The sequence below is a fragment of the Tursiops truncatus genome, chromosome 12 (assembly GCF_011762595.2).
Source record: "Tursiops truncatus isolate mTurTru1 chromosome 12, mTurTru1.mat.Y, whole genome shotgun sequence".
NCBI classification, from domain to species: domain Eukaryota; kingdom Metazoa; phylum Chordata; class Mammalia; order Artiodactyla; family Delphinidae; genus Tursiops; species Tursiops truncatus.
In genome coordinates, this window is record NC_047045.1 from 56,467,206 (window position 1) to 56,483,900 (window position 16,695).

Sequence of the window (16,695 nt, forward strand, 5' to 3'; positions counted from 1 at the left end):
CCCAAGGAGATTAGAAATGATGAGGGATGTGTCACCTGTATTTATTAATGTTGAATGGTGGCTAGGTAGGTTCACACTTTAGGGGCTTATAGAAATTACTTCTGAGGTTCCTTAAATTGTTTCAGAGGTGGCATTCCATTTTTGATCACCTATTCCATTGAATTTTAAAAAATAATTGATAATTATGTGTAAGACATTAAAAAACATCTATAGGGTATTCTACAGTTTCTACTGCTAGTAACTTGTATCAGTTTTGGTGGTAAAACGAGGGCAAAATTAATTTTTTACAAAGCAAAATTAAATTTTCATAGAGATGTTCAGTTGTTAGTTTGAAATATAAAATGGGACGTGAGAATGTGGTTAGGTTAGAAATTGAGATATGGGACATATCTGTATAAAGGAGTTAGTTGAAATAGTCATAGACATGGAAGGTATTATGCAGAAAGCAAAATTAAACAAAACTGGATCTATAGACTTGCTCCATAATTTACTAGTCATGTGAAGTGGAACAGGTTACCTAGTGTGCTAGTTTTCCATTGCTATCGTAACAGATTACCACAGATTTAGTGGCTTAAAGCAACACAAATTTATTATCTTACATTTTAATAGGTTAGAAGTCTGACATGAGCCTCACTGGCCTAAATCCAGGTGTGGGCAAGGTTGCATTCCCTTCTGAAGTTTCTTGAGGGGAATTCATTTCCTTGATTTTTCCAACTTCTGGAGATTACCTGTGTTCCTTGGCTTGTGGCCTTTTCTTCCATCTTCAAAGCCAGAAATGGGTTGAAGCTTTCTCATGTTCCATCTCTCTGGCCTCCTCTTTTGCTTCCCTCTTCTATTTTTAAGGATCCTTGTGATTATATTGGACCCCTTCATACAATCCAGAATTATCATTCCATCTCAAGGTCTTTAACTAAATCATATCTGCAAAATCCCTTTTGACATATAAGAGAATGTATTCAAAGGTTCCAAGGATTAAGATATAGACATTTTTGAGGAGCTATTATTCTTTCTACTACACAAATTAGGGTAACTCTCTCATTTCAATTTCTAATCAGTTCCTACCTACCTATCTCATAGGGTTCTTGTTAACAGAAACAAACTTCTCATGCTGAAGTGCCTGGCAAAAACTAAGCACTAAATAAAATGCTGCTTTCCCCAAGAAAAGATTATTAGGACATAGAACATTGGGACACACCTTTGTTAAAGAAATTCGAATTAAAAAGACCCACAGCAGGCGTACCCCACACAGTGCTCTCTTCTGAATATTCCTTTTGTCTTCACTCCCTTCTCTCCTATTGTTTACCTTCCATTTTAAGTAAAAAGCCATATTAGGAAAACATGTTTCTCTTTTTTAAAAAAAATCCCTGAATTATAAATAAATATCATTTTTCCAAAGATAAAGAGAGTTTCAGATGGGGGCGGGGGGAACAGTATAGTCAAAAGCTGCGGAGATCTCAAAGAAGATGAGGATGGAGGAAAAAACCATGAATTTTCCAAATGGGTTGCTGTAACTCTTCTGAAAGTGATTCAGGTAGGGTGGTGAGTGTTGCATGCACTGCAGAGGGTTAAGTAGAGAGGAGGTATTAAGGTAATAAACAAAAGAGGATACAAACTACTCTTAAGAAAGTCCCTAGAGACGGACAAGGAAGTGGGGCAACATATAAGCATGAAAATAGCTGATGCTATTTCATTTGTAATGGCTAAAATTGAATAAGTGTTAAGTGGCTCTGATCTGTTGAAAGAATTCATGAACCAAGATCAGAAAGTTTCATCTGTCTTTGATTTGTTATTCTCCACTGTTAACATTATATTTCTAACTCTTCTCATCACTACAAATCTTTGCTATTATTCCCCAAATGCTTTGAACTAGAGTGATTCATTCATGTCTGCAATGTCATAAATTTGAGAAGGTATAGGTTCTTCTTACCCTGATCACTATAGAAGCACAAAAACAAAGGCAATCCTGGGTATTTCTCCAGGGTGGATAATTTTTAGAACGCAAGCTTTAAACCGTCACATTTCTGATTGTCTGTGATTCACACCAATATTGTCCTCTGTGATGGCTTCATTGAAAGGACTGTCATGTTCTGTGGGGGACTCAGCCTACCTGCTCTTTTAACAGTAGCTGGTGTGAAAGCCATGCTGTGCCAATGGCTCATTCACAGGAGGCAGGTCAATGTTTTGAAACCATAGATTGTTTCAGATAAGAGAGAAATATGTGAGGAGAGAACAGATGTCAAGGGCAGTGCTAAAGAAAAGGAAAATGCTTGTCTGAATTTTACCTGCAGCTAACATTGTTAAAAATGATAGCAATTTAATGAAGCATAGAGTACTAAATGCATTAATAAGCTGAGGGAGGACCTTACTCATTGCATTTTGGATTCCATTTATTCGTGTTCCTAGTTTTCTTAAGATGGGACTAAAATTTTGGACAAGCAATGCCCTTTAGAGTTGATAATTAATTTGAAAGAATTAAGATATATTTCTTGAGCTCAGAATGCAATGTCTTCGCAGCATGAAGCAGAGTTAACCATGTATCAAGATAATAAAGAAAATGCATTAAATATTTGCTTTTTAAGAGCAAGCACTGAATTACCAATAGTGTTAAAATCATTATGTAGGGCTTCCCTGGTGGCGCAGTGGTTGAGAGTCCGCCTGCAGATGCAGGGGACACGGGTTCGTGCCCCGGTCCGGGAGGATCCCACATGCCGCGGAGCGGCTGGTCCCGTGAGCCGTGGCCGCTGAGCCTGCGCGTCCGGAGCCTGTGGTCTGCAACGGGAGAGGCCACAGCGGTGAGAGGCCCGCGTACCGCAAAAAAGAAAAAAAAAAAAAATCATTATGTAAAAGAGAATCATTTGTTTATCAAAATGAGATGTATTAGTAATCTTTCTAAAAATTCTCATTATGAAAATTTCCCAACATACACAGAAGTATGGAGAAGAATACCCTAGACCCACATGTAACCAACACCCACCTGTAAGAATTAACTTGTGTCCCTTCTTGTTTCAATTCTACATTTATCGTACCCCACCCCACCCACCAAATTATTTGGAGGCAAATTCCATGCATATTACTTCCTCTGTAATTCAGTATGTATCTCTGAAGGATACAGCTCTTTTGTAAACAAAAGCATTGTCACACCTAAAAATTAATACTATTACTACTACTTCTTTAATACTAGCAAATATTCAGTCAGTATCAAAATTCATCACATTTACCTCCAAATTTTTTAAACAGCTGATTGAATTTTTTGAACAGCTGAAGTTACATACTGCATTTATTTGATATCTCTTAAGCTTTCTTAATCTATAACCTCATTATTTTTTATTTTCTTGCAGTTTATTTTGGAAGAAGCGATATGGTTTGTCTAGTAAAGGTTCTCACATTCTGGATTTTGCTAATTGTATTCCTGTGGTGCTGTTTTCATGCTCCTTGGATACCTCATTTCCTGTAAACTGATAGTTAAAAATGTAGAGATCCACTCTGATTTGGGTTCACTTTTCTGGCACGATTAATCATAGGTGGTGCTGTGTTTATAGATGGTGCTGTGTTCTCTCTTTTGGGGACGTTAGTGGCCATGATGACCATTAGTCCCACCACAGATCCATCATTTCAAAAAAGGCCCTCTTAGTAAACAGCAGCATCCAGTATAGCTGAATATTCTCGACGTTGATTATTTTTCATTTAATAATACATCCCTGCATCTGTTGTTCTTTCATTTCAGGTTCTCTTGGCTATTCTTTCTCATTAATTTTTCCAAATCAACTTTATAATCAACTTGTGCAGCTTTAGGGGGAAAATAAACCTAACATTTTAATAAGAAATTAAATTGCTTTAAATTTATGTATTAACTTAGAGAGAGCAGAAAAAGTAACCCTTGTTACTTTTCAGAACTAGAAGTTGAGATTTTCTTCCTTGCATAGTGAGGTGGAGCAGTCCTTCAAATACTTGCCCATGAGTAGTTAGACATTGATAAAAACCCTTAAAAAAAAACTTTCAACAAATAATTGAACGTTTTATCTTCAAAGGATTATTAGTCATCCAGGTAGATTATTATTTCTTAGAAATTCTGGAGTGGTAGATTAATTCATTTTCAAATGTATAAACTTTACATGAGTTTAATGTGAGTATAAAAAATCTGTTTTAATTGAGGGCAGAGTGTTTCTGTTCCTCTGGCGGCTCGGGAGCCACTTACCCTGAGGTGAAATGGCACATTTGCTTACCTGCAACTCACTAAATTCACACTCAGCAGTTGTAGTGTACACTTGGGGGGAGGAGAATAAATGGGCTGCACATTATAACTGAGTGACAATCTCAAATCATTTCCGTCTTTGAAATCATTGTAAATGAATTTGTCTGAAAGCACAGGCAGGCAAGGAGCTATCCTTCTGGACCCGCCACCACATTATTCTAGGTTTATTGAAGTAAGTGTAAATTTACAAGGGACATAAAACTGACTCAAAAAGTAATGATTAGAGTTATTTGTAGGTTAATTTTTTTAAGTTTAAAGCATCATTTAAAAGCTTCTGTTGTTGGAACTTGATCCAATAAGTCCAGTAATAATATTTTCAAAATCTGTATAATAATCTATTCAGATAAGTTTTAAGATTATAATGAGCCACTTGTTTTCTGTGATTGCTCAGAAATTTTTTGCTGGGGAGTAAGAATTTGGTTACATGTGGTTGGGTGGGCGCATCTTTGAGTGAAGCCTCTATTAAACTCAGAATTTCGATGAATTTCGTACATTCAGCCCCGCTTCTCATCCCTGCTTCTGGTCAGACTTGCCTTTGTGAGTTTCTGCTGGACTTGACCCAGGGCAAGTACTGAGTACTTTAGGCCATGATCTCTGCTCTCCCTCCTCAGCTGACTCTCATTGACCTTCCAGGAAAATACTGAACCCTCCTCATGCTCTTATCTTTGTTGTTATTGGTTTCTTATTTATTTATTTATCCTCTTTTTAGGTCTCAGGTGAAAGATTAGGTAACACATGAACTCCATCTATCAACTCAAACACAGAGACAGGCACACATTTCTGTAAGGCTTCCCCGATTATTCTAGTGGGTACTAAGCTTGAAACTCATGATTCCAAGGATACTTTCAGGTTCTGATATTGTATAACTCTCATTGCTTTCTGAAAGCCAACATACCTATATGAATAAATAAGAGTATTTGACAAACGTATACTAGAACTAAGAATACACAGGAGTGTTCAAAACATATTAGAGATGACATCACAGCTTGTGGAAATGTTTAAATCCATAACATTGGCAAGAGCAGGTAGTAGAATATTGCAAAGCCTCTTTCACAACTAAGCAATTTTGTTATGTGGACAACTATTTGCTATAGGAAGTTCACAGACAGATAGCAATGGGGGGAGGGAGGCAGAGCATATCAGTGGGCAGAAATTAGATGGCCATGTGTTTTTCTCTTGACAAACTTTCTCTATGAGAAAGTTGAAGTACCATCTTCCACAGGGAGTGGCCTTCATTAATAGTTTTATGGCTGTCATGGGGGATCAGCCTATAGGAAACCGAGGTCCTCTGTCCTTGTTACATCATTAAGGAGTCCTACTTTGGCCTGGCTCTCTTAACTGTGTGCCAGTGACACTCAAAAGTCTCACTAAAATCTCCAAAACACAATACTCTTTGGTAGCATTTTCCTAGATCCATGATTCTTCTGAGGACAAAAGAACTGGGATAAAGTAGGTTCCTGAGAGTCATAGCAGAGAATATTTTTCAAAAATTCAGACCCAGCAATGCATGTGCTAGAAATTGGTTCTGGAGGTCAGACTTACCCACATGGGTTACAGGTGAGCTAATGTATATCCTGTCCTAGGACAGTGGCCAAAGTTCCTAGGCTGTTCACTTCAGGCTGTGAGGTCTCCTCCTATAGTGTGAAAAAGATGAGAAAGCATCAGTGCGTATGATGGTCATTGCATGTTACTTGTTACTTTGGGACAAGGATTCTTCAGAAAGACTGTATTCTCCATTTCCACCCTAAGTGAGATCAGGTTCTTAATACTCTAGGAACATCTAATTTAATGCTACATCAGTGACATATGATTATAATTACATGATATTTTATTAGGTGATGCACAAATGGAATATGAAATAGAAAGTTCTCTTTGTTACAGTAAAATGTCAAACATTTGGTATTATTTCAAAAATTATTTGGGATTTTTTTTTAGTTACCAAGTTTGTAAAACGTGCCCTCCAAAAATTTGGGTATTGTGTATTGATATCTGCGGTTTATAAAAGCCTAGCCATCATAGCATTTTTGTACTTATAATGAGGTGTTTGCTTTCCTTGTTGCACCCCATACAGATTGAGTTTTTTTCTATCTGGAAATAAGGTTTTATAACTACTGATTTTGAAGAGCCTTTTTACTGAAAACACAAGACAGAGTTAATAAAAGTAGCATGAGTACGTTAGAGAATTATTCTATTCAAGTCATTAAAATTTTGGCATACTTAGAAAATCACTATTAGAATTTTCACAGTCTTTGCCTGACGCCTTCAAAGAATACTTCTATTCATTGTGTTTTCCAATATGCTGTCTACCACATTTTTAAAAGTTTATTCAAAATACTACATGCTAACTAATTTAATTAATTTTGCATGAAATGTGAAAGAATCCATAGAAGATAAATGAAAGAAGGATATTGTTTTGAAATGGGGTGACATATTCTCGAAGGCAATGACTGCTTTTCCATGTCACTTAATGTAGGCTGTTATGTTGAATTATAGAAAGAGTCTGTGTGGTTTCTAGTATAACTTCTTTTCATGGATTTCATCTATTATTCCAGAGCCAGCACAGAAGCTCCTAAGTCATAAATCCATGTTGTAGCTCCAAGACAATTTGGCCTTTTCCTATATTTCCTTGCTGAGTTGTTTCTAAACAAAGTACTTTATCCATACATCAGTATATCTTTATTTTTCTTATTTGTACTTGTGATCTCTAATTATGCTTTGATATTTCTCTTTTGGTTTTCCACTAAGAAAATATCTGTGCATTCTTTTTTCTGGATAGAAATTTGCTAATTTACAATATTTATATAGATTGTTTTTTCCAAAGACCACGCAGTATTTTATATTCGTTATCTTTCCATGGTTTTGACTTTGGAAAAGAAACACTGGGAAACAGAGGGTAAAAGAGTTTAAGAAATTTTTTCAACTCATAGAGCTGTAATAGGACGAACATTACAAGCAATGTATGTCTTAGTTCCTACAAGTGACAAAATATGCTGGTTGACTGAAATTCAGGCTCTAACAAACAGAAAAGAAAGTGTTAAGCTAGTAGAAGTAAAATGGAAGCATGTTGCAATGATTTTGGTTATTCAGTTAAAACTAATAAATATTGAATGCACACTATTTCAAAAGAATTATAATAAGGTATAATAAGGATTGTAGCATCTCTGCCCTTTAGGAGCTCACAATTTATTTATTCATATTCTTTATCATTTTATAGACTGTCACGAATAATTTAGGATTACCAGAAATTAGGAACAGGGTATTTCAGATTTTTAATAGGATCAAATATCTCTCTGTTCTATCAGATTAGTCAATAGGTTTGACCTTCAGTGAATTCCTTTTTAAAGAGGTTCCATGTGTATGAGTTATTGAATACAGAGTGTCTAAGAGAAATAGTTTCTTTTGAATAACACCTAAAAAATGCAGAAGTAGCAAATAATTTAGATTATGATTGCTAGAGTATATTCCATTTTACTCCTACTCTTGTCCTTTCTTCAATACTTTTAAAAATACTTCTTTATTTTAAAAATAATTCTATTAAAAACCAAGACATTTATATTAATGCAATTAATATAGCAGGTTATTAGATGAAATTTAAAAGCTCTTCTTATCTCTTTGACTCTTGATTGCCAAACCCCATTGGTCACAGCTTTAAGATGTCCATATCTACCCTTCCCCAAAATGTCTAAGTGTATTCCAATAATTATAGACACATAGGCATATATGTGTGTATATCTGCAATTACACTTATCTATATACCTTTGGAAATATAAATTCATAATATTTCCCACCTGGAGTGTTAGTCAATAAACTAGAATTGGTCAAAGCCCAGACTAATCAGAGACGATGTCTTGGCTATTCCTTGCTATTCCAAGGTTAACCAGATGATCTCAGGAGAGAGGAGGCATTTGGAAGGCTTGGGCAGCAGTGATTTACCAACTACAGAAGTATTTCAGTATTTTAATTACCAGTATTTCCACAACTGTGCCTAAGATGCAAATACCATCCATACTTTCAGTCATATGATGGCTCGTGATTCTCCCCTTAGTGCACACAGATAGAAATGCTCACATCCTACTAAAGATCTCAAAAGACCAGCATCAGAGCCACCTGTCTTACGTTTTTTTTAAACATCTTTATTGGAATATAATTGCCTTACAATGGTGTGTTAGTTTCTGCTTTATAACAAAGTGATCAGCTATACATATACATATATCCCCATATCTCCTCCCTCTTGTATCTCCCTCCCACTCCCCCATCTCACCCCTCTAGGTGGTCACAAAGCAGTGACCTGATCTCCATGTGCTAGGTGGCTACTTCCCACTAGCTATCTATTTTACATTTGGTAGTATATATATGTCCATGCCACTCTCTCACTTCATCCCAGCTTACCCTTCCCCCTCCCTGTGTTCTCAAGTCCATTCTCTACGTCTGCAGTTTTATTTCTGTTCTGCCACTAGGTTCTTCATAACTATTTTTTTTTTTTAGATTCCATATGGTATTTATTTTTCTCTTTCTGACTTACTTCACTCTGTATGACAGTCTCCAGGTCCATCCACCTGACTACAAATAACTCAGTTTCATTTTTTTATGGCTGAGTAATATTCCATTGTATATATGTGCCACATCTTCTTTATCCATTCATCTGTCGATGGACACTTAGGTTGCTTCCATGTCCTGGCTATTGTAAATAGAGCCCCAATGAACATTGTGGTACATGACTCTTTTTGAATTACGGTTTTCTCAGGATATATCCCCAGTAGTGGGATTACTGGGTCATATGGTAGTTCTGTTTTTAGTTTTTTAAGGAACCTCCGTACTGTTCTCCATAGTGGCTGTATCACTTTACATTCCCACCAACAGTGCAAGAGGGTCCCCTTTTCTCCACACCCTTTCCAGCATTTATTGTTTGTAGATTTTTTGATGATGGCCATGCTGACTGGTGTGAGGTGATAACCTCCTTGTAGTTTTGATTTGCATTTCTCTAATGATTAGTGATGTTGAGCATTCTTTCATGTGTTTGTTGGCAGTCTGTATATCTTTTTTGGAGAAATGTCTATTTAGGTCTTCTGCCCATTTTTGGATTGGGTTGTTTGTTTTTTTGATATTGAGCTGCATGAGCTGCTTATAAATTTTGGAGATTAATCCTTTGTCAGTTGCTTCATTTGCAAATATTTTCTCCCATTCTGAGGGTTGTCTTTTTGTCTTGTTTATGGTGTCCTTTGCTGTGCAGAAGTTTTTAAATTTCATTAGGTCCCATTTGTTTATTTTTGTTTATTTCCATTTCTCTAGGAGGTGGGTCAAAAAAGATCTTGCTGTGATTTATGTCATAGAATGTTCTGCCTATGTTTTCCTCTAAGACTTTTATAGTGTCTGGCCTTACATTTAGGTCTTTAATCCATTTTGAGTTTGCTTTTGTGTATGGTGTTAGGAAGTGTTCTAATTTCATTCTTCTACATGTAACTGTCCAGTTTTCCCAGCACCACTTATTGAAGAGGCTGTCTTTTCTCCATTGTATCTTCTTGCCTCCTTCATCAAAAGTAAGGTGACCATATGTGTGTGGGTTTATCTCTGAGATTTCTATCCTGTTCCATTTATCTATATTTCTGTTTTTGTGCCAGTACCATACTGACTTGATTACTGTAGCTTTGTAGTATAGTCTGAAGTCCGGGAACCTGATTCCTCCAGCTCTATTTCTTCTCTCAAGATTTCTTTGGCTATTAGGGGCTTTTGTGTTTCCATACAAATTGTGAAATTTTTTGTTCTGGTTCTGTGAAAAATGCCATTGGTAGTTTGATAAGGATTGCATTGAATCTGTAGATTGCTTTGGGTAGTATAGTCATTTTCACAGTGTTGATTCTTCCAATCAAAGAACATGGTATATCTCTCCATCTCTTTCTATCATCTTTAATTACTTTCATCAGTGTCTTATAGTTTTCTGCATACAGGTCTTTTATCTCCTTAGGTAGGTTTATTCCTACATATTTTATTCTTTGTGTTTCAATGGTAAAATGGAGTGTTTACTTAATTTCTCTTTCAGATTTTTTGTCATTAGTGTATAGGAATACAAGAGATTTCTGTGCATTAGTTTTTTATCCTGCTACTTTACCAAATTCATTGATTAGCTCAAGTAGTTTTCTTGTAGCATCTTTAGGATTCTCTATGTGTAGTATCATGTCATCTGCAAACAGTGACAGCTTTACTTCTTCTTTTCTGATTTGGATTCCTTTTATTTCTTTTTCTTCTCTGAGTGCTGTGGCTAAAATTTCCAAAACTATGGTGAATAATAGTGGTGAGAGTGGACAACCTTATTTTGTGCCTATCTTTGAGGAAATGGCTTCAGTTTTTCACCATAGAGAACGATGTTGGCTGTGGGTTTGTCATATGTGGCCTTTATTTTTTTGAGGTAAGTTCCCTCTATGCCTACTTTCTGCAGGTTTTTTATCATAAATGGGTGTTGAATTTTGTCAAAAGCTTTTTCTGCATCTATTGAGATGATCATATGGTTTTTCTCCTTCAATTTATTAATATGATGTATCACATTGATTGATTTGCGTATATTGAAGAATCCTTGCATTCCTGGGATAAACCCTACTTGATCGTGGCGCTTGATTCTTTTATTGTGCTGTTGGATTCTGTTTGCTAGTATTTTGTTGAGGATTTTTGCATCTATGATCATCAGTGATATTGGGGTGTAGTTTTCTTTCTTTGTGACATCTTTGCCTGGTTTTGGTATAAGGGTGATGGTGGCCTCATAGAATGAGTTTGGGAGTGTTCCTCCATCTGCTATATTGTGGAAGAGTTTCAGATAGATAGATGTTAGCTCTTCTTTAAATGTTTGATAGAATTCACCTGTGAAGCCATCTGGTCCTGGGCTTTTGTTTCTGGGAGGATTTTTAATCACAGTGTCAATTTCAGTGTTTGTGATTGGTCTGTTGATATTTTCTATTTCTTCCTGGTTCAGTTTTGGAAGGTTGTGCTTTTCTAAGAATTTGTCCATTTGTTCCAGGTTGTCCATTTTATTGGCATATAGTTGCTTGTAGTAATCTCTCATGATCCTTTGTATTTCTGCAGTGTCAGTTGTTACTTCTTTTTTATTTTTAATTCTATTGATTTGAGTGTTGAATTGTATTGTTTTAAGTTTGTTTTTGTAGGTCTTTTTCTTTTCTTGTGCTTTCCTGCCTAGAGTAGTTCCTTTAGCATTGGTTATAAAGCTGGTTTGGTGGTACTGAATTCTCTTAGCTTTTTCTTGTCTGTAAAGGTTTTAATTTCTCCGTCGAATCTGAATGAGATCCTTGCTGGGTAGAGTAATCTTGGTTGTAGGCTTTTCCCTTTCATCACTTTAAATATGTCCTGCCACTCCCTTCTGGCTTGCAGAGTTTCTGTTGAATGATCAGCTGTTAACCTTATAGGGATTCCGTTGTATGTTATTTGTTGCTTTTCCCTTGCTGCTTTTAATATTTTTTCTTTGTATTTAATTTTTAATAGGTTGATTACTATGTGTATTGGCGTGTTTCTCCTTGGATTTATCCTGTATGGGGTCTCTGTGCTTCCTGGACTTGATTGACTATTTCCTTTTCCATATTAGGGATGTTTTCAACTACAGTCTCTTCAGATATTTCTCAGTCCCTTTCTTTTTCTCTTCTTCTTCTGGGACCCCTATAATTCGAATGTTGGTGGGTTTAGTGTTGTCCCAGAGGTCTCTACCACTGTCCCCAATTCTTTTCATTCTTTTTGCTTATTCTGCTCTGCAGTAGTTACTTCCACTATTTTGTCTTCCAGGTCACTTATCCGTTCTTTTGCCTCAGTTATTCTGCTATTGATTCCTTCTAGAGCATTTTAAATTTCATTTATTATGTTGTTCATCATTGTTTGTTTGCTCTTTAGTTCTTCTAGATCCTTGTTAAACGTTTCTTGTATTTTCTCCTTTCTATTTCCAATATTTTGGATCATGTTTACTATCATTATTCTGAATTCTTTTTCAGGTAGACTGCCTATTTCCTTTTCATTAGTTTGGTCTGGTGGGTTTTTACCTTGCTCCTTCTTCTGTTTGTTTCTCATTTTGCTTAACTTACTATGTTTGATGTCTCCTTTTTGCAGAATGCAGGTCTGTAGTTCCCATTGTTTTTGGTGTCTGCCCTCAGTGGCTAAGGTTGGTTCAGTGGGTTTGTAGGCTTCCTAGTAGAGGGGACTAGTGTCTTTGTTCTTGTGGATGCAGCTGTGTCTTGTCTTTCTGGTGGGCAGGACTGCGCCCAGTGTTTTGTTTTGGGGTGTTTGTGATCTTATTATGATTTTAGCAGCCTCTCTGCCAATGGGTGGGGTTGTGTTCCTGCCTTTCTAGTTGTTTGGCATAGGGTGTCCAGCACTGTCACTTACGGGTCATTGAGTGGAGCTGGGTCTTTTTTGTTTTTAATTTATTTTTATTTTATTTGTTTTTGGCTACATTGGGTCTTCATTGCTACGTTCGGGCTTTCTCTAGTTGTGGAGAGCGGGGGCTACTCTTCATTGTAGTGCACGGTCTTCTCATTGTGGTGGCTTCTCTTGTTGCAGAGCATGGACTCTAGGCACACGGGCTCCAGTAGTTTTGGCACGCAGGCTCAGTAGTTGTGGCTTGCGGGCTCTAGAGCGCAGGCTCATTAGTTGTGGCACATCGGCTTAGTTGCTCCTCAGCATGGGGGATCTTCCCGGACCAGATCTCGAACCCGTGTCCCCTGCATTGGCAGGTGGATTCTTAACCACTGCACCACCAGGGAAGCCCAGAGCTGGGTCTTAGCGTTGAGATGGAGATCTCTGGGAGCGCTTTTGCCGTTTGATATTACATGGAGCTGGGAGGTCTCAGGTGGACTCATGTCCTGAGCTCAGCTCTCCCACCTCAGAGACACCTGGCCGGAGCACCAGGACCCTGTCAGCCACATGGCACAGAAGAAAAGGGAGAAGAAAGAAAGAAAGAGAGAGAGAGAGAGAGATGGAGGGAAGGAGCGAGGAAGGAAGGAAGGAAGGGAGAAAATAAAAGAAAAAGAATTAAAAGGATTTTTTTAATTATTAAAAATTAAAATGTAATTAAAAAAAAAAAGAAAGTAGAGAGCAACCAAACCAAAAAGCAAATCCACCAATGATAACAAGCGCTAAAAACTATACAAAACAAAACAAAACAAAACAAAAAAAAGGACAGGCAGAACCCTAGGACAAATGGTAAAAGCAAATTATACAGACAAAATCACACAAAGAAGCATACACATACACATTCACAAAAAGAGAAAAAGGAAAATATATATAAATATATATATCTATACATTAAAAAACAAAAGGAAGAGAGCAACCAAATCAATAAACAAATCTACCAGTGATAATAAACTCTAAATACTAAACTAAGAAAAACATAAAACCAGAAACCAGTCTGTCGCATATAGCAAGCCCCAAGTCTACAGTTGCTCTCAAAGGCAACTGCCTCAATTTTGGGATGATTCGTTGTCTGTTCAGGTATTCCACAGTTGCAGGGTACATCAAGTTGATTGTGGAGATTTAATCAGCTGCTCCTGAGGCTGCTGGGAGAAATTTCCCTTTCTCTTCTTTGTTTGCACAGCTCCTGGGGTTCAGCTTTGGATTTGGCCCCACCTCTGCATGTAGATCACCTGAGGGCATCTGTTTCCGCCCAGACAGGAGGGGGTTAAAAGAGCAGCTGATTCGGGGGCTCTAGCTCACTCAGGCTGGGGGGAGGGAAGGGTGCAGAGTGCGGGGTGAGCCTACGGTAGCAGATGTCGGCATGACGTTGCAACAGCGTGAGGCATGCCGTGTGTTCTCCCGGGGAAGTTGTCCCTGGATCCTGGGACCCTGGCAGTGGCGGGCTGCACAGGCTCCCAGGAGGGGAGGGTGGATAGTGACTTGTACTTGCACACAGGCTTCTTGGTGGCTGCAGCAGCAGCCTTAGCATTTCATTCCCAGCTCTGGTGTCTGTGCTGATAGCCGTGGCTCGCGCCCGTCTCGAGCTCGTTTTGGCGGTACTCTCAATCCAGTCTCCTCGTGCACCCCGAAACAAAGGTCTCTTAGGCAGTTCCAGACTTTTTCCTGGACTCTGTCCCAGCTAGCTGTGGCGCACTAGCCCCCTTCAGGCTGTGTTCACGCAGCCAACCCCAGTCCTCTCCTGGGATCTGACCTCCGAAGCCCGAGCCTCAGCTCCCAGCCCCCATCCATCCTGGCGGGTGAGCAGACGAGCCTCTCAGGCTGGTGAGTGCTGGTCGCCACTGATCCTCTGTGCGGGAATCTCTCCGCTTTGCCCTCTGCACCCCTGTAGCTGCGCTCTCCATTGTGGCTCCGAAGCTACCCACCCCGCCCCGCCACCCACCATCTCTGCCAGTGAAGGGGTTTCCTAGTGTGTGGAAACTTTTCCTCCTTCACAGCTCCCTCCCTGAGGTTCAGGTCCCATCTCTATTCTTTTGTCTCTTTTTTTTCTTTTCTCTTTTGCCCTACCCAGGTACGTGGGGAGTTTCTTGCCTTTTGGGAAGTCTGAGGTCTTCTGCCAGCGTTCAGTAGGTGTTCTGTAGGAGTTGTTCCACATGTAGACGTATTTCTGATGTATTTGTGGGGAGGAAGGTGATCTTCACGTCTTACTCCTCTGCCATATTGAAGGTCTCCTGTCTTACGTCTTATATATCAACCTTTCATATTTTTAAATTAAGTCCCTTAAAGTGTACCATAGACAGTGTAGATGTATTCCTGAAAGCCTCATATCAAAACTATGTAGCAAGTAAGGTTTATTTTCAGAACATTCCTTTCAAGCTCCCTTCTAAGCAGACCCTTAATCACTTTTAGCAGATTTGTCCTCCAGTTGTATCCTTTCAATGACCCCAATCACCCAGAGCTTAGGGTTGACAAGCTCCTTGTACCTCACTGAATTTACTAAAAAGAAGATATACCACTGCTTTATTATTAGTGTACTCATTATATATCTCATTATTACAATATATTATCAATTCATAGATGGTGGGACAATAACTTAAACTAGTTTGTATCTACCTTTCTACCCAGGACATTGCAAATAAATGTCATTCGGTAATGTTTGTGCATTGTTCTTTTGGATTGAATCGGTAAAGACACATATGGACCATCGCAAAATATCCAGAATATTTATTTTTTACCTCTTCAAATATTATGTAGATTTGAACGTAGAGGATTGCCATATTTCCCTCAATTGTCACTCTGTTGATTTACGGTCACTTGATGCCTTTATTTTCCTTTTCTTTAACACATGTTTACCTCTTATACAGAAGGTACAGAAACCCTTCATTGAATATGTTCCAGTTTCCAACAGTTGTCTGCATGTACTAGAATTTCCTCCCCGTTATTTTCTATTTAGGGATGTAAAGGAAATGACATTTATTGAGTATTTATAGCCAAGCCTTTTGCTAGGTATTTTGCATACATTATCTCATTTAATCTAAATTGTCTCTCAGTAGTGTACTTAATGTACTTATTATTGACCCTAATTTGCAGATAAGGGAGCTAGGAGTTGACAAAGTAAAATAATCTGCCCGAGGTCACAGAAATGCTGGGACCACAATTTGAATACAGGATTGTGCCTCTGAATCACTATGTTGTTTTTGCTATACCACAGTAACGGATGGTACTTGTCTGAGGATTAGGTGACATAAGTAACTGTTTTCTAATCTATCAAGCACTATCCACACATGGAATTTCTAACTCATATATTATAATTTCCAACAGAGTAAGGTGAGTAAATTGGTACGTAATAAATGTTTTAACTGATTGTGATTATAATAGAACTTCAAAAATTACGTGAAATGATGTTAATGAGTTATTAGAGAACTAAAATCCACAAAATGGAACATCTCATCTTAGCCATAAGGTATGAAATATGAATATGTAACAGTAAAAATATTTTTAGAGAATATCATAGGGTTATGGAATAATATCTGAATAAAATCTATTGTAGCCTTAGGTAGGCCTTATATTTGATATGTAATAGTGAGAACACTTTGGAATTCAGAGTTACATGTTGTTGTTGTCACTCTTCCCCAGGTGTTCCAGATTGCGTATGTGATTGTGAAAGCAGCTAATTCCCCTCGGCCTGGAAACTGGATTTTGGAACGCTCACTTGATGATGTTGATTATAAGCCCTGGCAGTATCATGCTGTGACGGACACAGAGTGCCTAACACTCTACAATATTCATCCCCGCACTGGACCACCATCATACGCCAAAGACGATGAGGTCATCTGCACTTCATTTTATTCCAAGATACACCCCTTAGAAAACGGAGAGGTAAGATGAGAAAACTCACCCTCAGTACATTTAAGGTGCCAAAATAGGCCTGTCATAAAAACTAGAATATATCAGTCATAATGTCAGGGAGATTTTAGAATAGGATTTAGCAGAAGTACATTTTAAATAACTTATTAAATAAAAGGGAAAAACTGAAAGTGATTAGA

At 37.9% G+C, this 16,695-nt stretch overlaps 1 protein-coding gene across 1 annotated transcript in view; it reads left to right on the plus strand.

Annotated features, from left to right (window-relative positions):
- The window catches only part of LAMA2 (laminin subunit alpha 2), a 606,337-nt gene that overhangs the window by 186,626 nt on the left and 403,016 nt on the right, over positions 1-16,695 (plus strand). The window contains exon 4 of the mRNA XM_073789582.1: positions 16,286-16,528. Coding sequence (XP_073645683.1) covers positions 16,286-16,528 — 243 coding nt within the window. The remainder of the gene's footprint in view (positions 1-16,285; positions 16,529-16,695) is intronic.